This window comes from Peromyscus maniculatus, chromosome 1 (genome assembly GCF_049852395.1).
Source record: "Peromyscus maniculatus bairdii isolate BWxNUB_F1_BW_parent chromosome 1, HU_Pman_BW_mat_3.1, whole genome shotgun sequence".
Classification (NCBI taxonomy): domain Eukaryota; kingdom Metazoa; phylum Chordata; class Mammalia; order Rodentia; family Cricetidae; genus Peromyscus; species Peromyscus maniculatus.
This window is the reverse complement of record NC_134852.1, coordinates 162,733,024-162,755,449: the sequence shown is the minus strand read 5'-3', so window position 1 is coordinate 162,755,449 and position 22,426 is coordinate 162,733,024. Positions and strand designations below refer to the sequence as shown.

Genomic DNA, 22,426 nt, shown 5'->3' with positions numbered 1-22,426 from the left:
TACACCATGTGGGTGCTAGGGACTGAACCCAAGTCCTCTACAAAGGCAACAAGTGCTCTTAATCACTGAGCCAGCTCCCTAGCTCACATTTATTTATTTGTATGTTTGGGGGGAGCTGCGTACATATCATGGAATACATATGAAGGGCAGAGTACAACTTGGGGAGTTGGTTTTCTTCTTTAATCATTTGGGTCCCAGGGATCAAACTCAGGTCATTAGTCTTGATGAAAAGAGCCTTTGCCCACAGGGTCGTCTTGCTGCCCCTAGGCTGCCCTTAAACTGCCAATCCTCCAGTCTCTGCCTCCTGGATGCTAGCTTTACAGACAAGCCCAGCATGCCAACCGTCTCCACCGGGTGAGGGTGTGTGTGTGTGTGTGTGTGTGTGTGTGTGTGTGTGTGTGTGTGTGTGTGTGTGTGTAAAGGGCTTCTTTCCATTCCCATGTCCCCTCAGCCTTTTCTTTCTATTCTACCTCTGACTGATTTAACAGTCTAGTGACCTGGAAGACAGACAACAGAAATGATCCAAACCAAAGAACAGACAGAAGAGAAATAGGACAGCCCAGTTTTGGGAACTAGTTAGATAGTATCAGACTGTCTAACAAATATAATTAGAGCTTGGGAGGCAAAGAGAAAGAAACGAGCAGACAGGAATATTTAAATAAATGACAGTCACATAGTCCCCAGATTTGGTAAGAGACATGTACATATTTGAAATACCAAATAAGCCCACACTGACAGTATTTTAAAGTCCATATCTAGTCAGGCATATTTGTACTCATCTTTAATCCCAGCACTCAGGGGGCAGAGGTAAGTGGATCTCTGTGAGCTCAAGGCCAGCCTGGTATTCTAGACCAGCCAGGGATGCACAGTGAGAGAAAAGAAAAAGGCCTCTATCTAGGTGTCTCACAGTCATACTGTAACTAAAGGTGAGAGCAAATGTGCTGCTTAGTTGCTTGGGTTTGGGGCAGAGCTCTAACCCAGGGCCTTGCGTATGCTAAGGCTCTGCCCTTGCTCACCACAGCCCAACCCTGAGAGCAAAAGCCATGCAGCACATACAGGGGACTTGCAACCAGCTGGCTCTCGGAAGCTCACAGGCCAGAAGTAAGCCCACAACAGCTCTAACAGCCCGAGAGAGATGGAGCACTCAGAATTCCTTGTTCACCAGGAACAGGCCCCGAGAATGAAGCGGAAACACATTTTCAGATACAAGAAAATAGAATTAGCTGCAGAGGGAGAGAAAACAGGAGGACCCCTTTCTGTTCTATCCTAAAGGGTCTTGGCTTGCACTTTTGTGACAAAAGACACATTAACCAAAGTAATGCATTGCAAATTCACCAGACCAGGGTTTTATGGGACATGAGAGCCTTTGGGTTGGAGACCCACTGTCCCTGATGTGCTATCAATTTTTGCTGTTTTGCAACAGAACAGGTGGCATGAAGAAATGTGATTGGACAGGAAGGGTCTGAGTGACAGAAACAGCCTGGGGCAGAAGCCCAGCAAGGCCCGTCTGCTCATGCTGAGCCTCTCCATGACCGCATTCCTTCCTCCGGCTGTGGAGCAAGGCCTCTCTGGAACAAAGGTCTTCATTTCACGACCAGCTGTTACAAGGAAAGGCTAGGGGGTGGTGAGAAGAATGGGGTTTGTTGTTGCTGTTTTTTTGATTTATGGCTGGCTTTGGGGAAAAAGAGTCCCAATTTCTGTGATCTGTCTTAGGGAAGAGAATTATAGTTCCAGTGGCCTGCCTTGGGGGACACCATGACGGAGAGGAGAGGGCTAAAGAGGCATTTTGCTTTTGAGGCTCTTGCACTGTAAGTGCTGAAGTCTTTATTTGGCCAGACAGGAAATGAGAACTGAGGAAAGTCAGGTCCTCAGCAAGGAAAGCAGCACACGGTGTCAGTGTTGAGGCTCTGTGCTGTGAGACTTTTCTATGTAGAATAACATCTGCCCCATCAACTCCAAGAATAATTCATTCAAGTTCATCTTTCTTGTTTTAGCCAGGGTCTCTCTACTGTAGCTCTGGCTACCCCAGAACCCGATATGTAGACTAGGCTGGCCTCGAACTCACAGAGATCTGCCTGTCCCTGCTTCCTGAGGGCTGAGATTAAAGTCATGCGCCATCACTTTTGGCCCTCAAGTTCATCTTGAATAAAATGATTTATTAAGGGTCACTTATGGGGACCTCCGGGCAGCTGCATTCTCCCCCCCCCCCCCCCCCCCGCCCCCGAAGTCACCAGCCCCTTTCCCCTTAGGAAGCTCCAATTTGTTTTTAATCACATTTACTTATTTCATGTGTGTGCATGGATACTGTGGGTGAGTACATGGTGTGTGTGTGTGTGTATGTGTGTGTGTGAGCATACCCATGCCATCGCAAGCATGTGGTCATCAGAGGACAACTTTAGGGAGCTGATTCTCTCCTTTCACCATCAGGTCTTGGGGACTGAACTCAGGTATCAGGATTGGTGACAAAAGCCTTTACTCACTGAGCCGTCTTGCCGGCCCAGAAAGTCCCGTTTTTCTATGGCTCTAAATGCTTATACATATATACTGGTGAGATGGCTGAGCAACTGAGTTTGATCTCCAGGACCACATGAGGGACAGAAATGACTCCTCAAAGTTGTCCTCTAGTCTCCACATTCTAGTGGTGGCATGGGCACACACCCATCTGCTCTCTCTCTCTCTCTCTCTCTCTCTCTCTCTCACACACACACACACACACACACACACACACACACACACACACACACACAGGATGCATGGACAAACAACGTTTTTTTTTAAAGAAAAACAGTGCAGCAGATGGCTGCAAATTTAGGTTGAGAGCGCTACCTAGTGTTAAGTGCTGGGGGTGACCGCAGGCTCAGAGAAAAGGCACAGACCAAACCAGAACTGGGAAAGTCTGTGCGTATCCATCCTACTTGCTGTCTGGGATTCTGCTGCTCTCAGGAAACACTGTCCAACAGTGGGAAGGCTGGCCGCTTTGCTGCCCTCTGGAACTTGGGAAAGTTAAATGGCAGCTTGCTGCAAGATGGGGCTACCCTGCCAGGATTCAGAGGAGCCTCACGAGTCTCAAGTTCAGTTCTGAGTGCCTCAGAGCAAGACAAAACAATCCCCAAACACAAACGGTACCAGGAAGGAAAAGGGGATGTCCCTGTGGCTATTACAGATAATAAGGAGCATGATGAATGTGTGAAAAACTTCACAACCGTGATGTTTGGAATTTCATTTCAAAGAATGGGAACCTCTTGCAAAAACAAGAGTATCCCAACCTTACTCAAGAAGTAGAAGATCGAAACTGTCTTAAATACACTAAAAGAATTTAGAGATGTTCACACACAAAAAAGAAAATTCCAGATTTAGCTTTATCAGTGAAATTTCACAAATATTTGAGGAAAAAATGACACCCAATCTCTTAATCTCTTCCAGAGACTAGAAAAAGAAACTTCTGCTTCATTTTATTTTTTAAAGATTTATCTTTATTGTTATTTTTAATTATGCATAGGTGTATGTGTCTACATGTGGATGTGAGCCACCCGACTTCAGTCCTCTGGGAGAGTAGCAAGGGCTCTTAACTTCCTAGCTCTCTCTCCAGCCCCTTATTTGTTCATTTTAGACAGAGTCTTGCTATACAGTCCAGGACAGCCTTAATGTCCGATCATCCCACCTCAGCCTCCTGAGTACTGAGATTACACGTATGCATCATCATGCCAAGCAATGCTGCTGCTGCTCCTTCGTTTTCCTCTCTTCTCCTCCTCCTTCTCCTCGTCCTTCTCCTCCTTCTCCTTCTCCTTCCTCTTTCCCTCCTTTGCCCCATGCTTTTTTTGTGGCTGAGGATCAGACCCAGGGCCTTACATATGCTAGGCAAGCACGGTGTCACTGAGCTACATTCTTAGCTTTGTGTCATTTTATGAAGGTAACTTAACCTTAATACCCAATTTGACAATGTCTTTACAAGAAAGTAAAATTACAGACCAGTTTCTTTCATGAACGTAAGATCTGAAGGAAACATCAGTCAGTGAAATCCAGCCATAGACACAGAAGAATGAATCAGGCCAGAGAGACGGCTCACAACACTCACCTGCTCCTTCTGAGGACCAGGATTTGGTTTTCAACACCCACATGGAAGCTCAGGAACATCTGTAACTCCTGTTCCTGAATATCCAGTGTCCTCGTCTGGCTTCCTCAGGCACCGCACATGGTACATATACACAAAGGCGAAGACACTCAGGTACATACTATAAAAAACAAACAAACCTTGAAAAAGACAACATATGGGGCTGGAGAGATGGCTCAGAGGTTAAGAGCACTGGCTGCTTTTCCAAAGGTCCTGAGTTCAATTTCTAACAACTGCATGGTGGCTCACAACCATCTGTAATGAGATCTGGCGCCCTCTTCTGGCGTGTAGGCATACATGCAGACAGAATATTGTATACATGATAAATAAATAAATCTTTAAAAAAGAGATACCATATCTATGTCAGTAGTCCTCAAGACCACACCTGGTTTCAGTGGTTTACTAGGAAAAAGCACAGACCTTGTCACCCCCTAACACACACACACACACACACACACACACACACACACACACACACACACACACACACACAACAATGTAAAATATTTTTAAAAATCAAGAGTTGACTGGTATGCTCCTGTTATCCAATCCCTAAGGAGGTGGAGGCAGGAAGATTGGGAGTTCACAGCCCTCTTTAGCTACATAGCAAGTTCAAGGCCAGTCTGGGTTATAGGAAAGCCTGTTTCAAAAACAACAACAAAAATCTACTAAAACTTATTTAAAATAATAGGTGTATTAGTCAAGGTTCTCTAGAGGAAGAGAACTTACAGAATGAATGTCTGTCTATATGGGATCTATTTGAATGGTTTACAGGCTGTGATCCAGCTAGTCCAACAATGGGTGTTTACTAACAGAAAGTTCAAGAACCTAGCAGTGGTTCAGTCCACAAGGCTGGCTGTCTTAGCTGGTTTCCAGTGTACACCGGAATCCTGAAGAGGTAGACTCTAATATCAGCGAAGGAATGGAAGTTCTGGTGAGATCAAGAGCGAGCAGGCGGAGGGCAAGCTTCCTTCTTTCACTCCCTTTATATAGGTGGGGTTCAGATGAAAGGTACATCTTCCCCCCTCAAAAACCTAGATCAGAAGTGGGTCTTCCCAGCAGGCCTGCTGGGCAGAGAAGCAGTTAAGCTAATTGCAGATCTTCACCTCTCTCTGCTCCTCCAAGTCCAGGTCCCCAGCCTCACCCCTAGATCTGCAGCAGAACACCTACTGCCGCCTCCCTTCCCCTCCTGCACCCACCTCCAGGGGATCACACAGGTCTTCCCCTCCAGAATTCCTTCCCCCACTCACTGCTCTGTCCCAGCCCCCAACTCCAGCAGGCACTCCTTGGGAACCTACAGGCCACTCTGACCAGGGAAGCAAGTAGGCTAACTGGAGATCTTCGCCTCTCCCTCCATCCTTCCACCAATCCCTCAGTCTCATCCCCAGCTCTATAGCAGGTCTTCTGCTGTGGCCTCTCTTCACTCTGTCCTCTTTCCCGGGGAACTAACCAGCAGATCCTGGTGGAACACCCTGATTTCCTCCCTCTTTAAAGCCCCTTCACTGCCCCCAGCCCATCCCCATTCCTAAGTCTCAGGTCCCAATACCCAGAAGCACATTTTACCTGAACCCCCAATGCCCACACCTATCAGGACCCCAGAAGATTTTCCTACAGGCAACACACAGCCACCACACTCTCCTAAGCTAAGAGGGAGAACAGAAATAGAACCAAGGAACAAAACACACACCAAACAAAACAAGACCAGATATCAGCACCTAGAATTACAATCTTCCCAATACCAAATGCCTAGATACCAGAGTAAAAACACAGTAACAGGACAGTATGTCTCAACAAGAACCCGGCAACCCTAGCACAGCAGGCCCTGACATATGCCAACAGGGCTGAAGCACAAATAAAAACCCTTAAACAGCCTTTATGAATATGACAGGGGTCCTTAAAGAGAAAACGGATAATCCCTTAATGAAATCTATGAAAAAAACAAGTAGTAGAAGGAAATGAATAAAACTCTTCAAGACCTGAAAGTGGAAATAGAATCAATAAAGAAAACCCAAACTGAGGGAAATCTGGAAATGAAAAATTTAGGAACTCAAATAGGAACCAAAGAGGCAAGCTTCGTCAGCAGAATACAAGAAGAGATGTAAGAATCTCAGGCACTGAAGACACAACAGAAGAAATGGATACATTGGTCATAGAAAATGTTAAATCTAAACAATGCCAGACACAGACACCCAGGAAATCTGGGTCACTCCGAAAAGACCAAATCTAAGAATAATAGGAATAGAAGAAGGAGAATAAACATAGGTCAAAGTCTCAGAAGATATTCTCAATAAAATCATAGAAAATGTCCCTAACCCAAAGAAAGGGATGCCTATCACAGTACGAGGAGCATACATAACACCAAATAGACTTGACCAGAAAAGAAAGTCCCCTTAGCACATACATAATCAAAGCACGGAATATACAAAACAGAGAAAGAACATTAAAAGCTGCAAGGGGAAAAGAACAAGAAACATATAAAAGCAGACTTTTAGAATTACACCTGACCTCTCAAAGGAGACTCTAAAAAGCTAGAAGGGCCTGGACAGATGTGCTGCAGACTCTTAAGAGACTGCAGATGCCAGCTCAGACTTCAATCAACATAGATGAAGAAAATAAGACAGTCCACGATAAAGTCAAATGTAAGCAATATCTAAAAATCCAGCCCTACAGAAGGTGCTAGAAAGTAAACTAAAGAGGTTAACTACATCCAAGTAAACACAAGGAATCAATAATCCCAGACCAACAAAGTCAAAGAAGAGAAGTGAACGTGAGTGCAAGTGAGTGAGCGAGCACACACACACCTATTACCACCACCACCATCACCACCACCACCACCACCACCAACAAAAAAATAGGAACCAACACTCATCAACGGTCTCAATTCCCCAATAAAAAGACACAGACAACAGAGGGGATATGAAAACAGGATCTATCCTGCTGTTTCCAAGAGACATACCATTATATCAAGGATAGGCATCACCGCAAGGTAAAGCGTTGGAAAAAATATATTTTAAGCAAATGGACCTAAGAAACAAGCTGGTGTAGCCACTTTAATATCTGACAAAATAGACTTCAAGTCAAAACTAATCAGAAGAGATGGGGAAGGACACTACATACTCATCAAAGGAAAATCCACCAAGATGACAATTCACTCTTAATATCTATGTCCCAAACATAAATGGATTTTTCTTTGGGCCGACAGCTCACAAAAAAATGACATGGAAACTTACTAATCATGAAAGCTCAGCCTTAGCTCAGGCTTGTTTCTAACTAGCTCTTATAATTTAAATTAACCCATTTCTTTTTGTTTGTTTGCTTTTTTGAGACAGAGTTTCTCTGGAGCTTTGGAGCCTGTCCTGGAACTTGCTCTGTAGCCTAGGCTGGCCTTGAACTCACAGAGATTCACCTGCCTCTGCCTCCCAAGTGCACCACTACCGCCTGACAAATTAACCCATTTCTATTAATCTACATGCTGTTGAATGTCTCATGACTTTTACCTCTCTTCCTGCATGTATGGTTTCCTCTATGTCCAGCTGGCAATCCCACCTTCCCAAAGTTCTCTCTTTCTAAAAGTCCCTGCTATACCTCCTGCCTAGCAATGGGCTGTTTAGCTTTTTACTAAACCAGTCATAGTGGCATATCTTCACACAGTATAAAGGAATATTCCCCAACACCCAAACACAAGGCCACTCAAGTTGCAAAAGAAATACTACTATAGCTTAAATCACATATTAACCCTTACACACTGATAGTGGGAAACTTCAATACTCTGCTCTTGCCAATAGACAGGTCATCTAGACAAAAACTAAACAGAGAAATGCTGGAGCGAACTGAGGTTATTTATAAACCAAATGAATCTGACATATTTACAGAACATTTCATCCAAAAACAAAAGAATATACCTTCTTCTCAGAACCTTATGGAACTTTCTCCAAAATTGACCCCATACTCAGACACAAAGCAAGTCTCAATAGATACAAGAAAATCAAAATAATACCCTTCATCCTATCTGACCACCATAAGTTAAAGCTGAATATTAACAACAATAGACACAACAAAAGGTTTACAAACTCATGGAAACTGAACAACTTTCTATCGAATGAAAAATGGGTCAAGACAGAAATAAAGAAATCAAAGACTTTCTAGAATTGAATGAAAATGAATACATGACATACACAAATTTATGGGACACAATGCAGGCTGTTCTAAGAGGCAAGTTCATAGCACTAAGTGCTTATATTAAAAAATTGGAGACATCTCATACTAGCAACAGCTCACCTGAAAATTCTAGAACAAAAAGAAGAAATCATACCCCCAAATAGTATTCAGCAACAAATAATCAAACTCAGGGCTGAAACCAATAAAATAAAACAAACAAACAAAATACAAAGAACCAATGAAACAGTTGGTTCTTGGAGAAAACCAGTAAGATTGACTAAGATTGACCAACCCTTATCCAAATAACTAAAAGGTAGAGAGAAAAGATCCAAATTAAAATCAGAAATGAAAATGGGGACATAACAACAGACACTGAGGAAATTCAGAGAATCATAATGACATTTTAAAAACCTGTACTCCACCAAATTGGAAAATCTAAAAGAAATGGATGATTTTCTTGATACATACCATTTACCGAGTTAAATCAAGATCAGATCAAATAAGCAATTTAAATAGACCTATAACCCCTAATGAAATGGAAGCAGTCATTAAAAGTCTCCCAACCAAAAAAAGCCCAGAGCCAGATGGTTTTAGTACAGAATTCTACCAGACTTTCAAAGAAGAGTTAACATCAGTACCCCTCAAATTATGCCACAAAATAGAAACAGAAGGAACATTGCTCAATTCACTTTGAGTCCATAGTTACCCTGATACCCAAACCACATAAAGACCCAACAAAGAAAGAGAATTACAGATCAATTTCCTTTATGAACATAGATGCAAAAAATACTCAACAACATAACTTGCAAACTAGCCAAGCATCTGGGTGCACACTTTAATCCCAACACTTGGGAGGCAGAAGCAGACTGATCTCTGAGTTCGAGGCCAGCCTGGTCTACAAAATGAGTTCTAACACAGCCAGACTATAAAAAGAAACCCTGTCTCAACAACAACAACAACAACAACAACAACAACAACAACAAACCAAAGTAAAATAAAATACTTGCAAACCAAATCCAAGAACACATCAAAAAGACCATTCACTCTGATCAAGAAGGCTTCATCCCAAAGATGCAGGGATGGGTCAATGTATGTAAATCAATAAATGTAATCCACTATATAAAGAAACTGAAAGACCACAACTGTATGATCATCTCATTAGATGCAAAAAAGACCTTTAAAATCCAACAGCACTTCATGATAAAAGTCGTGGAGAGAGTAGAAATACAAGGGGCATACTTCAATAAAGGCAATTTATTGCAAGCCCACAGCTACTTACATGAAGAAAAGCTCAAAGCAATTGCACTAGAATCAGGAACAAGTTAAGGTTGTTCATTTCTCTATGCCTATTCAATATAGCACTTGAAGTCTTAGCTAGAGCAATAAGACAAGTGAAGAAGATCAATGGTATGCAATTTGGAAAGGAAGAAGTCAAAGTATCTTTATTTGCAGAAGGTATGATAGTATACTTAAGTGACCCAAAGAATTCCACGAGGAAGCTTCTATAGCTGATAAACACTTTCAGCATAGTAGCTGGATACAAAATTAACTCACAAAAATCAGGAGCCCTCTTACATACAAATGACAAATAGTCTGAGAAAGAAATCAGGGAAACAACACCTTCCACAATAGCCTCAAGTAATATAAAATATATTGGGATATGTCTAACTAAGTAAGATATGTATGACAAAAACCTCCAGTCACTGAAGTAAGAAATTGAAGAAGATATCAGCAGATGGAAAGATCTCTCATGGTTATGGATTGGTAGGGTTAACATAGCAAAAATGACCATTCTATCAAAAGTGCTGTAGATAACACCTATACAATGCATTGAACAATGGAGGTGTGGAGCTGGTGCCTACATAGAGCCTTCATCCCTATGTTCCAGTGTCTTTGGTACAGGAAGGTATTCCGCATGCTATCAAAAAAGAAACAAACACCAAGCCAGCCACAAAACCTTTATCTACAATGGTATACTACCTGCAAGATAGGCTAGGGCAATAGTGGCACAAATCTCTTGGGAGTAACCAACCAATAACTGGTTTGACTTAAGACCTACTGCATAAGATGGAACTCATACCTGACACTGTTTGGGTGACCAATAACCTGAGACAGCCCAGTGCCCTAGGGTAAAACCAAATAGTACTGATCTAAAGAAAAACAAATGTAGTGATAAAACAACACCTAATGATATTTTGCTATACTCATAGATTAGTGCCTTGTTCAGCCATCATCAGAGATGATGCAGCAGATGGGAAACAGAGACCCACAGCCAGACATTACACAGGAAGTGAAAGACCTTGGAACACTCAGCCCTAAATGAGATGTCTCCATCAAATCCCTCCTCCCTTTCAGAGCTCAGAGAACCCCCAAGGAAGAGGAGGTGGAGAGAATGTAAGAGCCAGAGGGGATGGAGGACACCAAGAAAACAGGACTCTGTAAATCAACTGAGCAAAGCTCCTGTGAATTCACAGACTGCAGCAGCAAGCACAGGGCCTGCCTGGGTCTGCACCAGGTCCTCTGAGTATACACGGCTTCCAGCTCAGTGTTTTCATGGGACTCCTGAGCACGCAAACAAGTGGGTCTCTGATTCTTGTGTTTTCCCTTGGGTTCCTTTCCTTTGTTGGTTTGTTTTGTCCAACTTTGATGTGATAGTTTTGTTATTTTATTTTAAAAATAAATGAAGGATTGAATGAAAAACCTAACCAGAATGAAGGCTAATAACTGAACTGTCCTATCTGCTGGGAGAGGTAAAATCCATTTGCTTCAATAGAGTGACACTGGGTATATCAACCACTCCAGGACAGGCCACATGTTCAGCAGCAGTTGACCAACATATAATGAACTCCACAGTTTTTTGTGTGCGTGCTTTTATTTGGTTACAGTTTGGTATTTTTTTTTTTCTGTTTGGGTGTTGTTTTATTTTGTCTTCTTGGTTTGAGGTGTTGCTGTTGTATTTCGTTTTTGATTGTTTTCTGAGAAAGAACTTAAAGTTAGGTGGGTGGGCAGGGAGAGGATCTGGAAAGACTTGGGGGAGGGGAAGAATATGATCAAAATATATTTAAATTTAAAAGTTGTTTAAAGGAAAAAAAAGTGGAAGAAATAACCTTCCTCATGGAAGAGCACACCAATTAGTTATCCCATACAGAATTGTCAGCCCTGGAAAGAACAAATGAAATTATGCAGATTGAGCAGGTTGTAATTAGGAATATATATGTATATGCATGTACATTTATGCATGAAAAAAGAAGCCATGGATTTGAGAGAGAGCAAGGAAGGGTATATAGGAAGGTTTGGAAGGGGAAAAGGGAAAAATGATGTAATTATATTATAATCTCAAAAAATAAAATAAGTGGGCTGATGAGATGGCTCAGAGGTTAAGAGCATTGGCTGCTCTTCCAGAAGCCTTGAGTTCTATTCCCAGCAACCACACGGTGGCTCACAACCATCTATAATGATATCTAGTGCCCTTTTCTGGCATGCAGGCAGAACACTGTATATATAATAAATAAATCTTTTTAAAAAAGTAACAAAAAGGGGGGAAAAGTGGGTCTTCTCACTTCAATTGATTTAATGAAGAAAAAAAATGTCCCTCATGGCCTTTGGGTTTTAGTTAATTCTAGATGTAGTCAAGTTGACAACCAAAAATAGCCATCACACTGGGCAGTGGTGGTGGTGCACACCTTTAATCCCAGAACTCTGGAGGCGGAGGCAGAGGCAGATCTCTGAGTTCGAGGCCAGCGTGGTCTACAGAGTGACTTCCAGGGCAGCCAGGGCTACACAGAGAAACCCTGTCTCAAAAAAAACAAAAAAGAAAAGGAAAAAAAAAAAAAAAAAAAAAAAAAGAATTGCTATCACAATGTGTAGACGGAAGTTTTCTCTGGTCTTGCCCAGCCCTGAAGTCCTGAGTTCCCATAGCTGTTTATAAACTAATCATTCAGAGGCTTAATATTAATTACCAATTGTGTGGCCTGTGGCAGGCTTCTTGCTAGCTAGCTACTATAACTTAAGCCATTTCTAGTAATCTATAAGTTGGCATGAGGCTGTGGCATTACCTGTTTGCTGGAATCTTGCTGCTCCTTCGGGAGGAGGCTTACGTCTCTCCCTCCTCTCCTTTCTTTTCTCCCTATATCTGCCTAGATTTCCCACCTGCCTCTAAGCTGCCTTGCCATAGGCCAATGAAGCTTTATTTATCAACGAATCAGAGCAACACATATTCACAGCACACAGAAAGATAGCCCACAGCAACAATGTGTTAGTTTAGCAAGGTCAGTGAATACTGGACTGAATCTGTCATGGGTCTTTGTATTTCTAACCAATGGTACATGGCCCTGAAAGGTCTTAATAATGAGTACACAGGGCAATTAAGTAGGTCAACTAACTATGTAACTATAGTAAAATTTTGTTCCTCTGTAGAGGTTGGGGCTCAGCTTTATTTGTGGCTTACTAAAGAAAAGTACTGAAAGACTAGAGATACAGTTCTGTGGGGACTGTTGGATTAGAGCCCAGAAAATGCAACGATTTGAATGAATGAATGAATCAATCAATCAATAATGTTTAAGAAGAACGCTGAGTCTTTGGCCCTGGTTTCCTCAGCCCCGGCAAACCTGCTGTGTGTGTCGTTATCTGGGCTACTGTATCATGCTCACTGACTTGGGGGCAGCAGACCAGGCTGCTATTCTGAGCTTCCTGCTGTTTACTGACTCAGTCTCAGTGTCCCCTTTTGGCACCCATGGAGTTATGGCATCCTTTGACATGGAACAGCATCATTTTTCTTAAGGAGCCAGGAGATAGGAAAGCTATGGACTATATAATCTCTGTTGACAATGGGTGAACTTTTCACTGTAGCATGAAAGAGATGTATGTGTACACCACACGTAGATGTATGTACTGACTGGGTGATTTAAGACCCTCTATTTACAAACAAAAAAACAACTGGCCGGGGCTGGAGAGATGGCTCAGAGGTTAAGAGCACTGGCTACTCTTCCAAAGGTCCTGAGTTCAATTCCTAGCAACCACATGGTGGCTCGCAACCATCTATAATTAGACCTGGTGCCCTCTTCTGTCATGCAGGCAGAATACTGTATACATAATAAATAAATATTTTTAAAAAAGAAAAAAAAATTCACCCTTAAAACAACAACAACAACAAAACAACCGGCCACCTTCCCTTCATCTAAGGCCCAGAGCAGGAGTGTGTATAAGGGCAGTGCAGATGGGGTACAGGCAGAGCTCCTTTCCATGGCCTCAGCTTGCCCTGGCCCTTGTTAGACCTTCAAGGTTCCAGTTAAGACCAGCCAGAGCATTGTGGTACCCACCTATAATCCCAGTACTGGGCGGGAAGCAAAAGCAGGAGGATTTGAGGCCTGCCTGGCCTACATAGGGAGACCTGTCTAACCAAACCACAACAAAAACAATATGCCAGTGGAAGGCAAAAACAGGGGTGAAGGAGCCTGAAGAGCAGAGGTGGAGGTGAGGAGCAGCGGAGGGAGGCTTTCTACATAAAATTTCTCTCCCCAGGCGAGGAGAATAACAATTACCATCTTTACCCACGCTCCTACTAGCTAGGGGTGTAGCACTTTCATTTCAAGTTAGTTACTCCCCAGTTATTCGTTGCCTGCCTGCTACACTTTAAAGCTTGCCGGCTGAGTCAACCTGAATCCCTTCAGAAACCTTACTCTTCCACTCCCGCGCCTGCAACATGCTCTTGCAGCTTCAATCCGCAACCAGGGTTCATACTCAGCTTGTTGGAAATGCCTCTCAATTCCCGCCTGGGTGTATGCAGTCTCTCAACACCCTAGCACTTTTTGGGTCGCAGGAGGATCACGTTATAGTACCACTGTTTTTCCTTGTACTTCTAGAAAGGGCATTCTGACGGTTCTGGTTTCTCCAGCAGTATCTTGTTACGCCAATCGCCCCCGGGCAAGCCTAGTGCAGGGCAGTGCCATAAGGCGTTTCTTTTTCACAAAGCAGTGGGAAAGAAGAATGGTGGGCCCAGGGCCGATCCTCCGACCACACTACCCGACCCGGCCACTCAGGCCCAACGCCAGGGCGCGGGGAAGAGAGTTCGAGAGCTGCTTGGGTCTTCTGGACTCTCTGGCTTCGTACAAAACCGTCATCCTCCCGCAGACCACAGCGGGCAGTTGACGGCGAATGCTCTTCCGCGCGCGTGCGCAGCCGGTGCGATGATCATAGAGTGGCACGGATAGGCAGAGCGGCGCTTCCGGCCCCGCCACATTTGCTCCCGGAGCTGCCGCGTACGCAGTTTCCATGGGGACTGAACATGGCGCCGCGAGGTGAGACTCCGGAGGTGTGTGTCTCTGCCCCCTGTCCCATCGATACCTGCCAGGCCCTCCACCTCTGTGCTCTCCAGAGCTCGACCTAATACCCCATTCTTAAAAGTTGGGGGTCTCACTCTTCATTTGTCCGAGTGGGGCTTGCGTTGCCCTGACCACCCCGAGTGCCCGCCTGTGTAGAACTCGGATACTGTACCCTTAAAAATCCCGGGCTGGCCCTATTCTGGGACTGTTTAGTTATGAATCCTCTAGCCTTGGACAGACACGCTGTTGGTTCTGCGCCCCAATTTCCCCTTCAGTAGTGACAGGGTTGGATCTCTGAGGTGCCTCTCAGCTGTGATGATAGCTAAATTGCCAGAAAAGGCGACCTGAAAGTAATTCCTGGGCAAGGAGGTGAAGGCCACCCCTTCACATCAATACTCCCACTTCAAAAGCAATCAGAAGTTTCTCCCTCATTCACCATGACCTTGTGTTTTCTTCCGATTACACAGAACCATACAGGGAGTAGAACTCCAGCTGCCCTTCTGCCCATTCTTTGTGTTGCTTTTTTCAGATAAAAGGTTGTCCTCAACACCTCTGGAAGTCCTGTTCTTTCTGAATGGGTGGTACTATGCGACCTATTTCCTTCTGGAGCTCCTTATTTTCCTGTATAAAGGTAAGGCTGGTCTTGACTGCCTCTGCCCCAACAGCCCTTAACCACTTTAGTTGAGCACCAACTCCCACCAAGAACCTTTCATTCTTTTCTGGCCCCTGCAGCATCTCTTTTCACTGCAAGGCAGAAGTCTCTCCAAGTGATGGCTTTAGAATGATTCTGTAGGAAATTTCTTGAGTTTGGGAAATGTGGGCTTCTCCATCCTGACTCTTCCCCATCTCTCTTTGATGAAATATTCAGATCTGTGTACCATTATAATTCAGCCATTTGGTGGCGTAGAACCCCCACACTTAGTAAAAAAGCCCGCAGCTGGAACAACCCACACCTCGATAGCTGGTTCATGGGAAGCTAAGGCTAGTGTCCATGTTGTTCCTGGGTGTGTGGCAGTCCTTGTGGGGACTGTTCGGTGGCGTTTGCAGACTCTGGCTTTTCCACCAGCAGGTCTCTTGCTGCCATACCCAACAGCCAACCTAGTCCTGGATGTGGTGATGCTGTTCCTTTATCTTGGCGTTGAAGTAATAAGACTGTTTTTTGGTAAGTTTTGTCCAGAAAATATTTCCATTCCTTATGAGACATGCTGGAGCCTGTAACTTGATTAACAAGACAAAGAACATAACCTAGACTCACTATCAGAGGTTGGATCTGGTAATATATATCCCATTACTTCTTCCCTGAAGCTTTAAGCTACTGCTTCATATTTTAGGTCAAGATTTACCTGTGTGTTACTGAGTGGGGCTGGAGGACGGCAGTAGCATTTGATCTTCGATCATTCCTTTCCAGTTGCCTGACTGCTACAAGAGTTCTTACTTCTTGCTTTGTTTGGGAAAGTAAAGCATACCTAAAGAGCTCTAAGATTCCCTCTACTTCTCTAAACAAGGATTTCTGTAGAAGTTTTTAAGCCCCAGAAACAGAGCAAAACCCCTTATTACTTAGAATGTATCACCTCTGAAAACAGGTTCAAATACAAACTCAAGAGGGGAAATGGTAAAGGGATACTAACAGTCACTTCACCTAAGTCACTGTAGAGGATCAAAAACCTTGCCAAGGTGAGCATGGTGGTACATGCCTTTAATTCCAGTACTCCCAGGCAGAGGCAAGGGGCTCGCTGGGCATTCAAGACCACATAGTGAGTCCCAGGCCAGTCAGGGCTGCATAATGAGATCCTGTATCAAAAAAAGACAAAACTTGCTAATGTGCTCCAAGTCAGTAAAGAAAAGCAAGTTGAAACAAGGCAACATTTTTTTTTTTTTTTTCACATATTACATTGGCAATAGCAACAACCTACAGTATCCATATTTGGCTTTTGGAACACACTTTTTTTTTAATTAAAAAATTATTTTACGTGTATGAATGTTTTGCCTGGTGCCTACAGAGGTCAGAAAAAGGTGTCAGGCTAGAGAGATGGCTTACTGCTTTTGCAGGACCCCAGTTTGGTTCCCAGCATCAGGCAACACACAACTGTGTGTAACTCCAACTCCAGGATCCAATGTTGTCTTCTGGCCTTTGTGAACACATAAACACACAAGTAAGAATTAAAAGGAAAAAAGAAGAGGGTATCAGATCCTTTGGAAATGGAGTTCCAGACTACTGAGCTGCCATGTGGGTGCTGGGAATTGAACCTAGGTCCTCAGGAAAATCAGCAAGGGCTCTTAACCTCTGAGCCATCCATTTTACCAGCCCCAAGTAACAGATATTTTAATGCATTTTCTATATTTTCTTACATTATTTTCTATGTTAGTTGAAAAGTTTTTAGTGTATGTATACACACATACATTGTAGACACATTTTACATATATAATTTTTATAAGTTGTTGTATATATACATATGGTTACAAATGCATATATGTTATACACACACACACACTTTACTTTTGATTTTTTTGAATCAAGGAGACCAGGATGATCTTGAACTCTCAACTCTGACACTTTAGCCTTGGCTGTCCTAGACTCTCAATATAGACCAGGCTGGCCTCAAACTCAAGAGATCATGTTGTTCGAATGTTAAAATGGTCTTTTAATAAAAACCCAGAGCCAGATATCAGGATGAAAGTTGAAAGATCAGAGAAGCAGAACAAGCCACAGCCACCACCTCTTACCTCACCAAGTCCTCAGCCTGAAAGAGCTCCAGCCAAAAGGGCTTCAGCTGAAAGGGTTCCTCAGCCGAAAAGGCTTGAGTTCCTGTCTCCTCACACCTTTTATACCTTTCTCCATCCACCATATCACTTCCTTCTTAGTGCTGGGATCAAAGGTGTGTGCACTACTGCCTGGCTTCTCTCCTAGAATGAGTCAATCTCATGTGGGTGGCTTTGAACTCACAGAGGTCCAGATGGATCTCCACCTCCCAAGTGCTAGGATTAAAGGTGTCACTGCCTGGTGTCTATGTTTAATCTAATGGCTTGTTCTGTTCTCTGATCTTCAGGCAAATTTATTAGGGCACACAGTATATCACCACAGACCCACACCTGTCTGTGCTTCCCCCCATTTATTTATTTATTTATTTATTTATTTATTTATTTATTTATTTATTTTATTTGGTTTTTCGAGACAGGGTTTCTCTGTATAGCTTTGTGCCTTTCCTGGAACTCACTTGGTAGCCCAGGCTGGCCTCGAACTCACAGAGATCCGCCTGGCTCTGCCTCCGAGTGCTGGGATTAAAGGCATGTGCCACCACCGCCCGGCTCCATTTTTTTTTAAAATGCAGAATCCCCTTGTTCCCTGGGTTGAGTCAGAATGGAAACAGGGCCTCTGGAGTAAATTACTTCAGTCACGTAACGTCCTGAAGCTTCAAAGTTTTAGTTCAGTGGGACTTCACCTTTAAATATGACACTCCTATCTGTCACATCCAGACTCCTCCTGAGGAGAAAAAAAACAGACTGCCAGGGAAAGCAGTCACCACTTGGAGGTGACTCTGGGGGCTGTGTTTTACAGGTACAAAGGGAAACCTCTGCCAGCGAAAGATGCCCCTTGGCATTAGTGTGGCCTTGACCTTCCCGTCTGCCATGATGGCTTCCTATTACCTGCTGCTGCAGACCTATGTCCTTCGCCTGGAAGCTATCATGAACAGCATCTTGCTCTTCTTTTGTGGCTCAGAGCTGCTGCTTGAGATGCTCACATTGGCCACCTTCTCCAGGTATTACTGCTGAGGCCTGGGTTCCCCACTCAGGGATGGATGCATTGCTCTTTAAAGGCCTGAAAAGTGTAGAAAACTGGATTTGAGGGGGTGTCTATGGGAATGCTTTCCTTACTTCCAGTAGGTAGGAAGGTTGTATGTGTGCGGGCTGCATATGTATGGTTCACCTGTGTATACACAAATGTCCAGGTAGGTAGGTGTGTGTGTGTATGTGTGCATGTGCAGACCAGAGGGTGATATCAGATGTCTTCATCAATCACTTTCCACCTTATATACTGGAGAGTCTTTCACTTGAATCCAAAGCTCTCCGACTTGGCTAGTCCAGCTAGCCAAGCTAACCAGCTTACCCCAGAAATCTCATTTCTCCATCCATGGTGCTGGTCTTCATGCTTGGGTGGCAAATACTTTTACCACGCAACTATCTTTCCAGTCCCAAAAGTTTCTTTTTTAAGGAAGATAGTCTTCTGTTTCTTTGGAGTTAAGAGGCTTGAAATATACAGAGTTCAAGCTAATAGTTGTTACTCAATGGTCTTTTTTTTTTTTAAGTAATTATTTTTTATTTTATGTGCATTGGTGTTTTGCCTGCATGTATGTCTGTGTGAGGGATTCAAATCCACTGCAACTTGAGTTACAGACAGTTGTGAGCTTGGAATTGAGCCTGGGTCCTCTGAAAGAGCAGCCATTGCTCTTAACTGCTGAGCCATCTCTCCAGCCCCACTCACTGGTCTTTTAACAGTTTCTTTCTTTCTGCCTTTAGTATGGACAAGATCTGAAGTACAAGAACTCCAGCTGGTACCCATAAGGGTAACAACACATATCCTTCTGGTACTTCAGCCACACTTGTGAAGAGGGTAGGTCAAGTTGGCCTGGGAAGGTGGTGTGGTTTTTCCTCAGCAGACATTTGGGCCTTGAGCACCTACCTGAGGTCAGTGGCATCGTCTTTAAACCAGGACCATCAGCAGGAGACACTGACATTTTGTGGTAGGGAAGGGCAAGGCTGTCCCCATCTTGGTCTAACAGCTTCCTACTGACCTCAAGTTTTCTTCCTTGGTCATCATGGCCAGAGGTCCTGGTGTGGACCATCTAGGCTTGTTGGGCTTCCAGTAGGACCTGAGCCACAGCACCCTCTACATGTACCACATCTGTCCTGCATGAGCACGAAAAGTCATGATGATGGGCTCCTGGGCTGATTCAAATATCCTCCACCCTCCATGCTCAGAGATGGAGAGCCAGAACCCTTTTAGTAGTTCATAGTATTTTTCTATTATGATCATGAAGAAAACATGGTTTTATAATAAAAATTATTTTCTCATGTGGGGCTGGTTGTCTTTTCTATATGATACCTGGTTTAAGTTTCATCTCTTCTAAGGCAGGGCAGAGGCTGTCCCAGCAGTGTGTTCTGAGGCTGTTTAGTGGTCAACTGCGACACAAAGATAGTGATGAAAGTGTCCCACTGATCTTTACCCCCCTCCCCATACCCAAGTTGCAACCTGAATCCCAACAGGCATTGCCATGTTGTCTGTCTTCTTTAAGTCTGTCAGTGGCAAAAGACTGGGTCAATGTTCCACTGTGCCCCAGGTTTGCTTGTCTCAGTTCTTTCCAGCATAGGCCACGTATAATTAGAAATTACAAGAAATATATTCTAAAACTGACCAAAACCTTTTTCCTTGAATTAGCTGAAAAGGAACATTTACTAGTCAGTGCTGAATATGGCCATGTATTTTATTCCAGGAAGCTACCAGGAGTTGTGAAAGAGTCCACTGTAGGAAGCCTTGAGGTCAATCTTCTGTGTCAGACAGATCCTGGAAGATTTTTGTTTTCTTATGTTGCCTTTTAAGCCTGTTTCTTTTCCCCTTAACTTTCTTTTATTAATGTTTTATTTAAACTCATTTTATGTGCATTGGTGTGAAGGTCAGATCCCCTGGAACTGGAGTCACAGTTGGGAGCTGCTATGTGGGTGCTGGGAATTGAACCCATCTCCTCTGAAAGAGCAGCCAGTGCTCTTAACTACTGAGCCATCTCTCCAGCCCCTTAACTTCTTTTTAAAAAGATTTATTTATTATGTATACAGTGTTCTGCCTGCATGCCAGAAGAGGGCACCAGATCTTATTATTGATGGTAGTGAGCCACCATGTGGTAGCTGGGAATTGAACTCAGAACCTCTTGGAAGAGCAGCCAGTGCTCTTAACCTCTGAGCCATCTTTCCAGCCCCCTTTCTTAACTTTCTTAAGGCTGTCATTCTGTGGGCTGTGGAGCCCAAAGCACTGATGACTTTGTTTTCTCTTCTCTGTGCCCTTGCCTCCTAGTTATCCTTGAGTCTATGATGAAAGTTCAACCACAAAAAATAACAAAAATGTCTAATGGGCCCTTCCCTGGGGTTTCTATCTCCTGTCTCATTGAACATTAACTTTCTGCTTCTCACACTTGCTTTCTCTAGCTTTGCTTTGGTTAGTGCCATAGAATAGAGAGGAACCCATTCTCCGTGACTTCCAGATCTCATTTAGATGTTCACTGGTTTCAGCCCCCTTTTCAGGAGCACAAATGAACAAAGATCAGCTAAGTGGAAGTGGCTTTTACACCTAATTGTTAAAATTCAGAAGGACTTTCTAAAAAATTTTTTTAAAATATATTTTAAATAATTTAACTTTATGTGCACTGGAGTGAAGGAATCAGATCCCCTGGAACTGGGAGTTACAGCTTAGTTTTAAGTTGTTCTGTGGGTGCTGAGAATTGAATCCCAGTCCTCTAAAAGAACAGCCAGTGCTCTTAACTACAGAGCCATCTCTCAAGTGCCTCAGAAGGGCCTTTGAGACTGTACTCATCCATTTTGCAGGTTTAGAGGTGAGAAGTAAAAGCACCCATGGAACTCTAAGCCTGTCTTACAAGTCAGTATGTACAAAGTGAACTATAAATAGAGACCCAGCTAGGGCCAGTGGTGTATACCCACAGTGCCACTGAGGATGAGTTTTAATGGCTGAACATGCTGATTAGGACATCATTTCAATTCATACTTATGTGGAAACTTAGTCCACTGGTTCCCATGGGTAGCTCCTTGTTCTTCATGCTGCTGGAGCCACTTGAATAGTCATGTACAAGAGAAACCAAGGCAGTGACTGGATGTGGTGGTATACCTTAGTCCCAACCACTTTGGAAGCAGGGGTAAGAGGGTCACAGCTTTGAGACTAGCCTGGGCCCCCATCTCAAGACTGAGCTCTAGCTTTTCGGTAGACCACAGCATTTTACTGTGATCATGAAGCAAACACTATAATCAATACATGTTTTTACATTTTTTTTTTAAAGATGGGGGGGATGTCTCATGTTTACAGGTAGTTTCAAATGATCCTCCTGTTTCAAACTCCCGAGTGCTGGGATTATAGGTATACCACTCTATCTGGCCTGAATTGACTTCATTTTTTTTTTGAGACAGAGATTCTCTACTTAGTCCAGCATGACCTTAAACTATCTTCCGGCTTCATTCCTTTCAGTGCTGAAATTATCTGGCCTAGGGAGTTAACGTGACTAAAAGCTGTGCTTGTAAGAGTGAGGCAAGCTACTTTACAGACCTGGAGACACCTATGTTCTGAGACAGTACAAAGTCTGAGGGCATAAAAAGCACATGGCTGAATGTTAAATAGATGGATGGTAACTGACATGCACATGACCATTGACCCCAATGTGAAAATACACATCTCAATAGTGAGGCACTAGAAAAGCTAGCCCAATAGCAGTACACAGTATCATCTGGTCTGCAGTTTATCTTTCTGTCATGTAAGCCTATTCTTACTTCACTTAAGAAAAGTGACGTAACTGAGCATGGTGGTATACCTATATAATCCCAGCATTTTGGGAGATGAAGCGTAAGGATCAAGAGTTCATTGTCAGCCTAAGATAAAAGACACTGTCTTAAAAAACAAAAGGGTTGGTGTGATGGTTCAGTGAGTTAAGGTGGCAAGCCTGACCAGAGCTTGTTTTCCCAGGAACCATATGGTAAAAGAGAACAAAGTTTGCAAGTTGTCCTGACCTCTAGACATAGGCCTATGTGTATGAAGACAGGCAGACAGACACACATACACTAATAT

The 22,426-nt window shown here is 43.5% G+C and overlaps 2 protein-coding genes across 6 annotated transcripts in view; one reads left to right on the top strand and one right to left on the bottom strand.

Annotated features, from left to right (window-relative positions):
• Cyb561a3 (cytochrome b561 family member A3) overlaps window positions 1-14,436 on the bottom strand; it is a 50,050-nt gene extending 35,614 nt beyond the window's left edge. For both annotated transcript variants that reach the window (XM_076559750.1, XM_042260847.2), the window contains exons 1-2: window positions 13,948-14,436; window positions 4,076-4,232 (exon numbers count right to left, since the gene is read on the bottom strand). The gene's annotated coding sequence lies outside the window, so the exon portion shown is untranslated. The remainder of the gene's footprint in view (window positions 1-4,075; window positions 4,233-13,947) is intronic.
• A 29-nt stretch (window positions 14,437-14,465) lies between these two features.
• Window positions 14,466-19,659, top strand: Tmem216 (transmembrane protein 216). Of its 4 annotated transcripts, none has more exons than XM_015987346.3 (5): window positions 14,466-14,565; window positions 15,119-15,220; window positions 15,656-15,751; window positions 18,146-18,347; window positions 19,105-19,659. In XM_015987346.3, the coding sequence occupies exons 1-5, from the start codon at window positions 14,553-14,555 to the stop codon at window positions 19,118-19,120; spliced, it is 429 nt and encodes a 142-aa protein (XP_015842832.1). In that variant the 5' UTR covers window positions 14,466-14,552; the 3' UTR covers window positions 19,121-19,659. The 4 variants fall into 4 exon arrangements, with proteins under 4 accessions (XP_015842832.1, XP_015842833.1, XP_006993911.1 ...); XM_015987347.3 differs by having other exon boundaries at window positions 14,469-14,565; window positions 15,659-15,751; XM_006993849.4 differs by having other exon boundaries at window positions 14,485-14,579; window positions 15,659-15,751.
• The last annotated feature ends 2,767 nt before the right edge of the window (window positions 19,660-22,426 follow it).

Excerpts from the sequence above, each read along its gene's own strand:
- Tmem216 (XM_015987346.3), top strand. Across the intron at positions 15,221-15,655 it reads CCTTATTTTCCTGTATAAAG|CAGGTCTCTTGCTGCCATAC; the intron begins GTAAGGCTGGTC and ends CTTTTCCACCAG. Across the intron at positions 15,752-18,145 it reads AGTAATAAGACTGTTTTTTG|GTACAAAGGGAAACCTCTGC; the intron begins GTAAGTTTTGTC and ends TGTGTTTTACAG.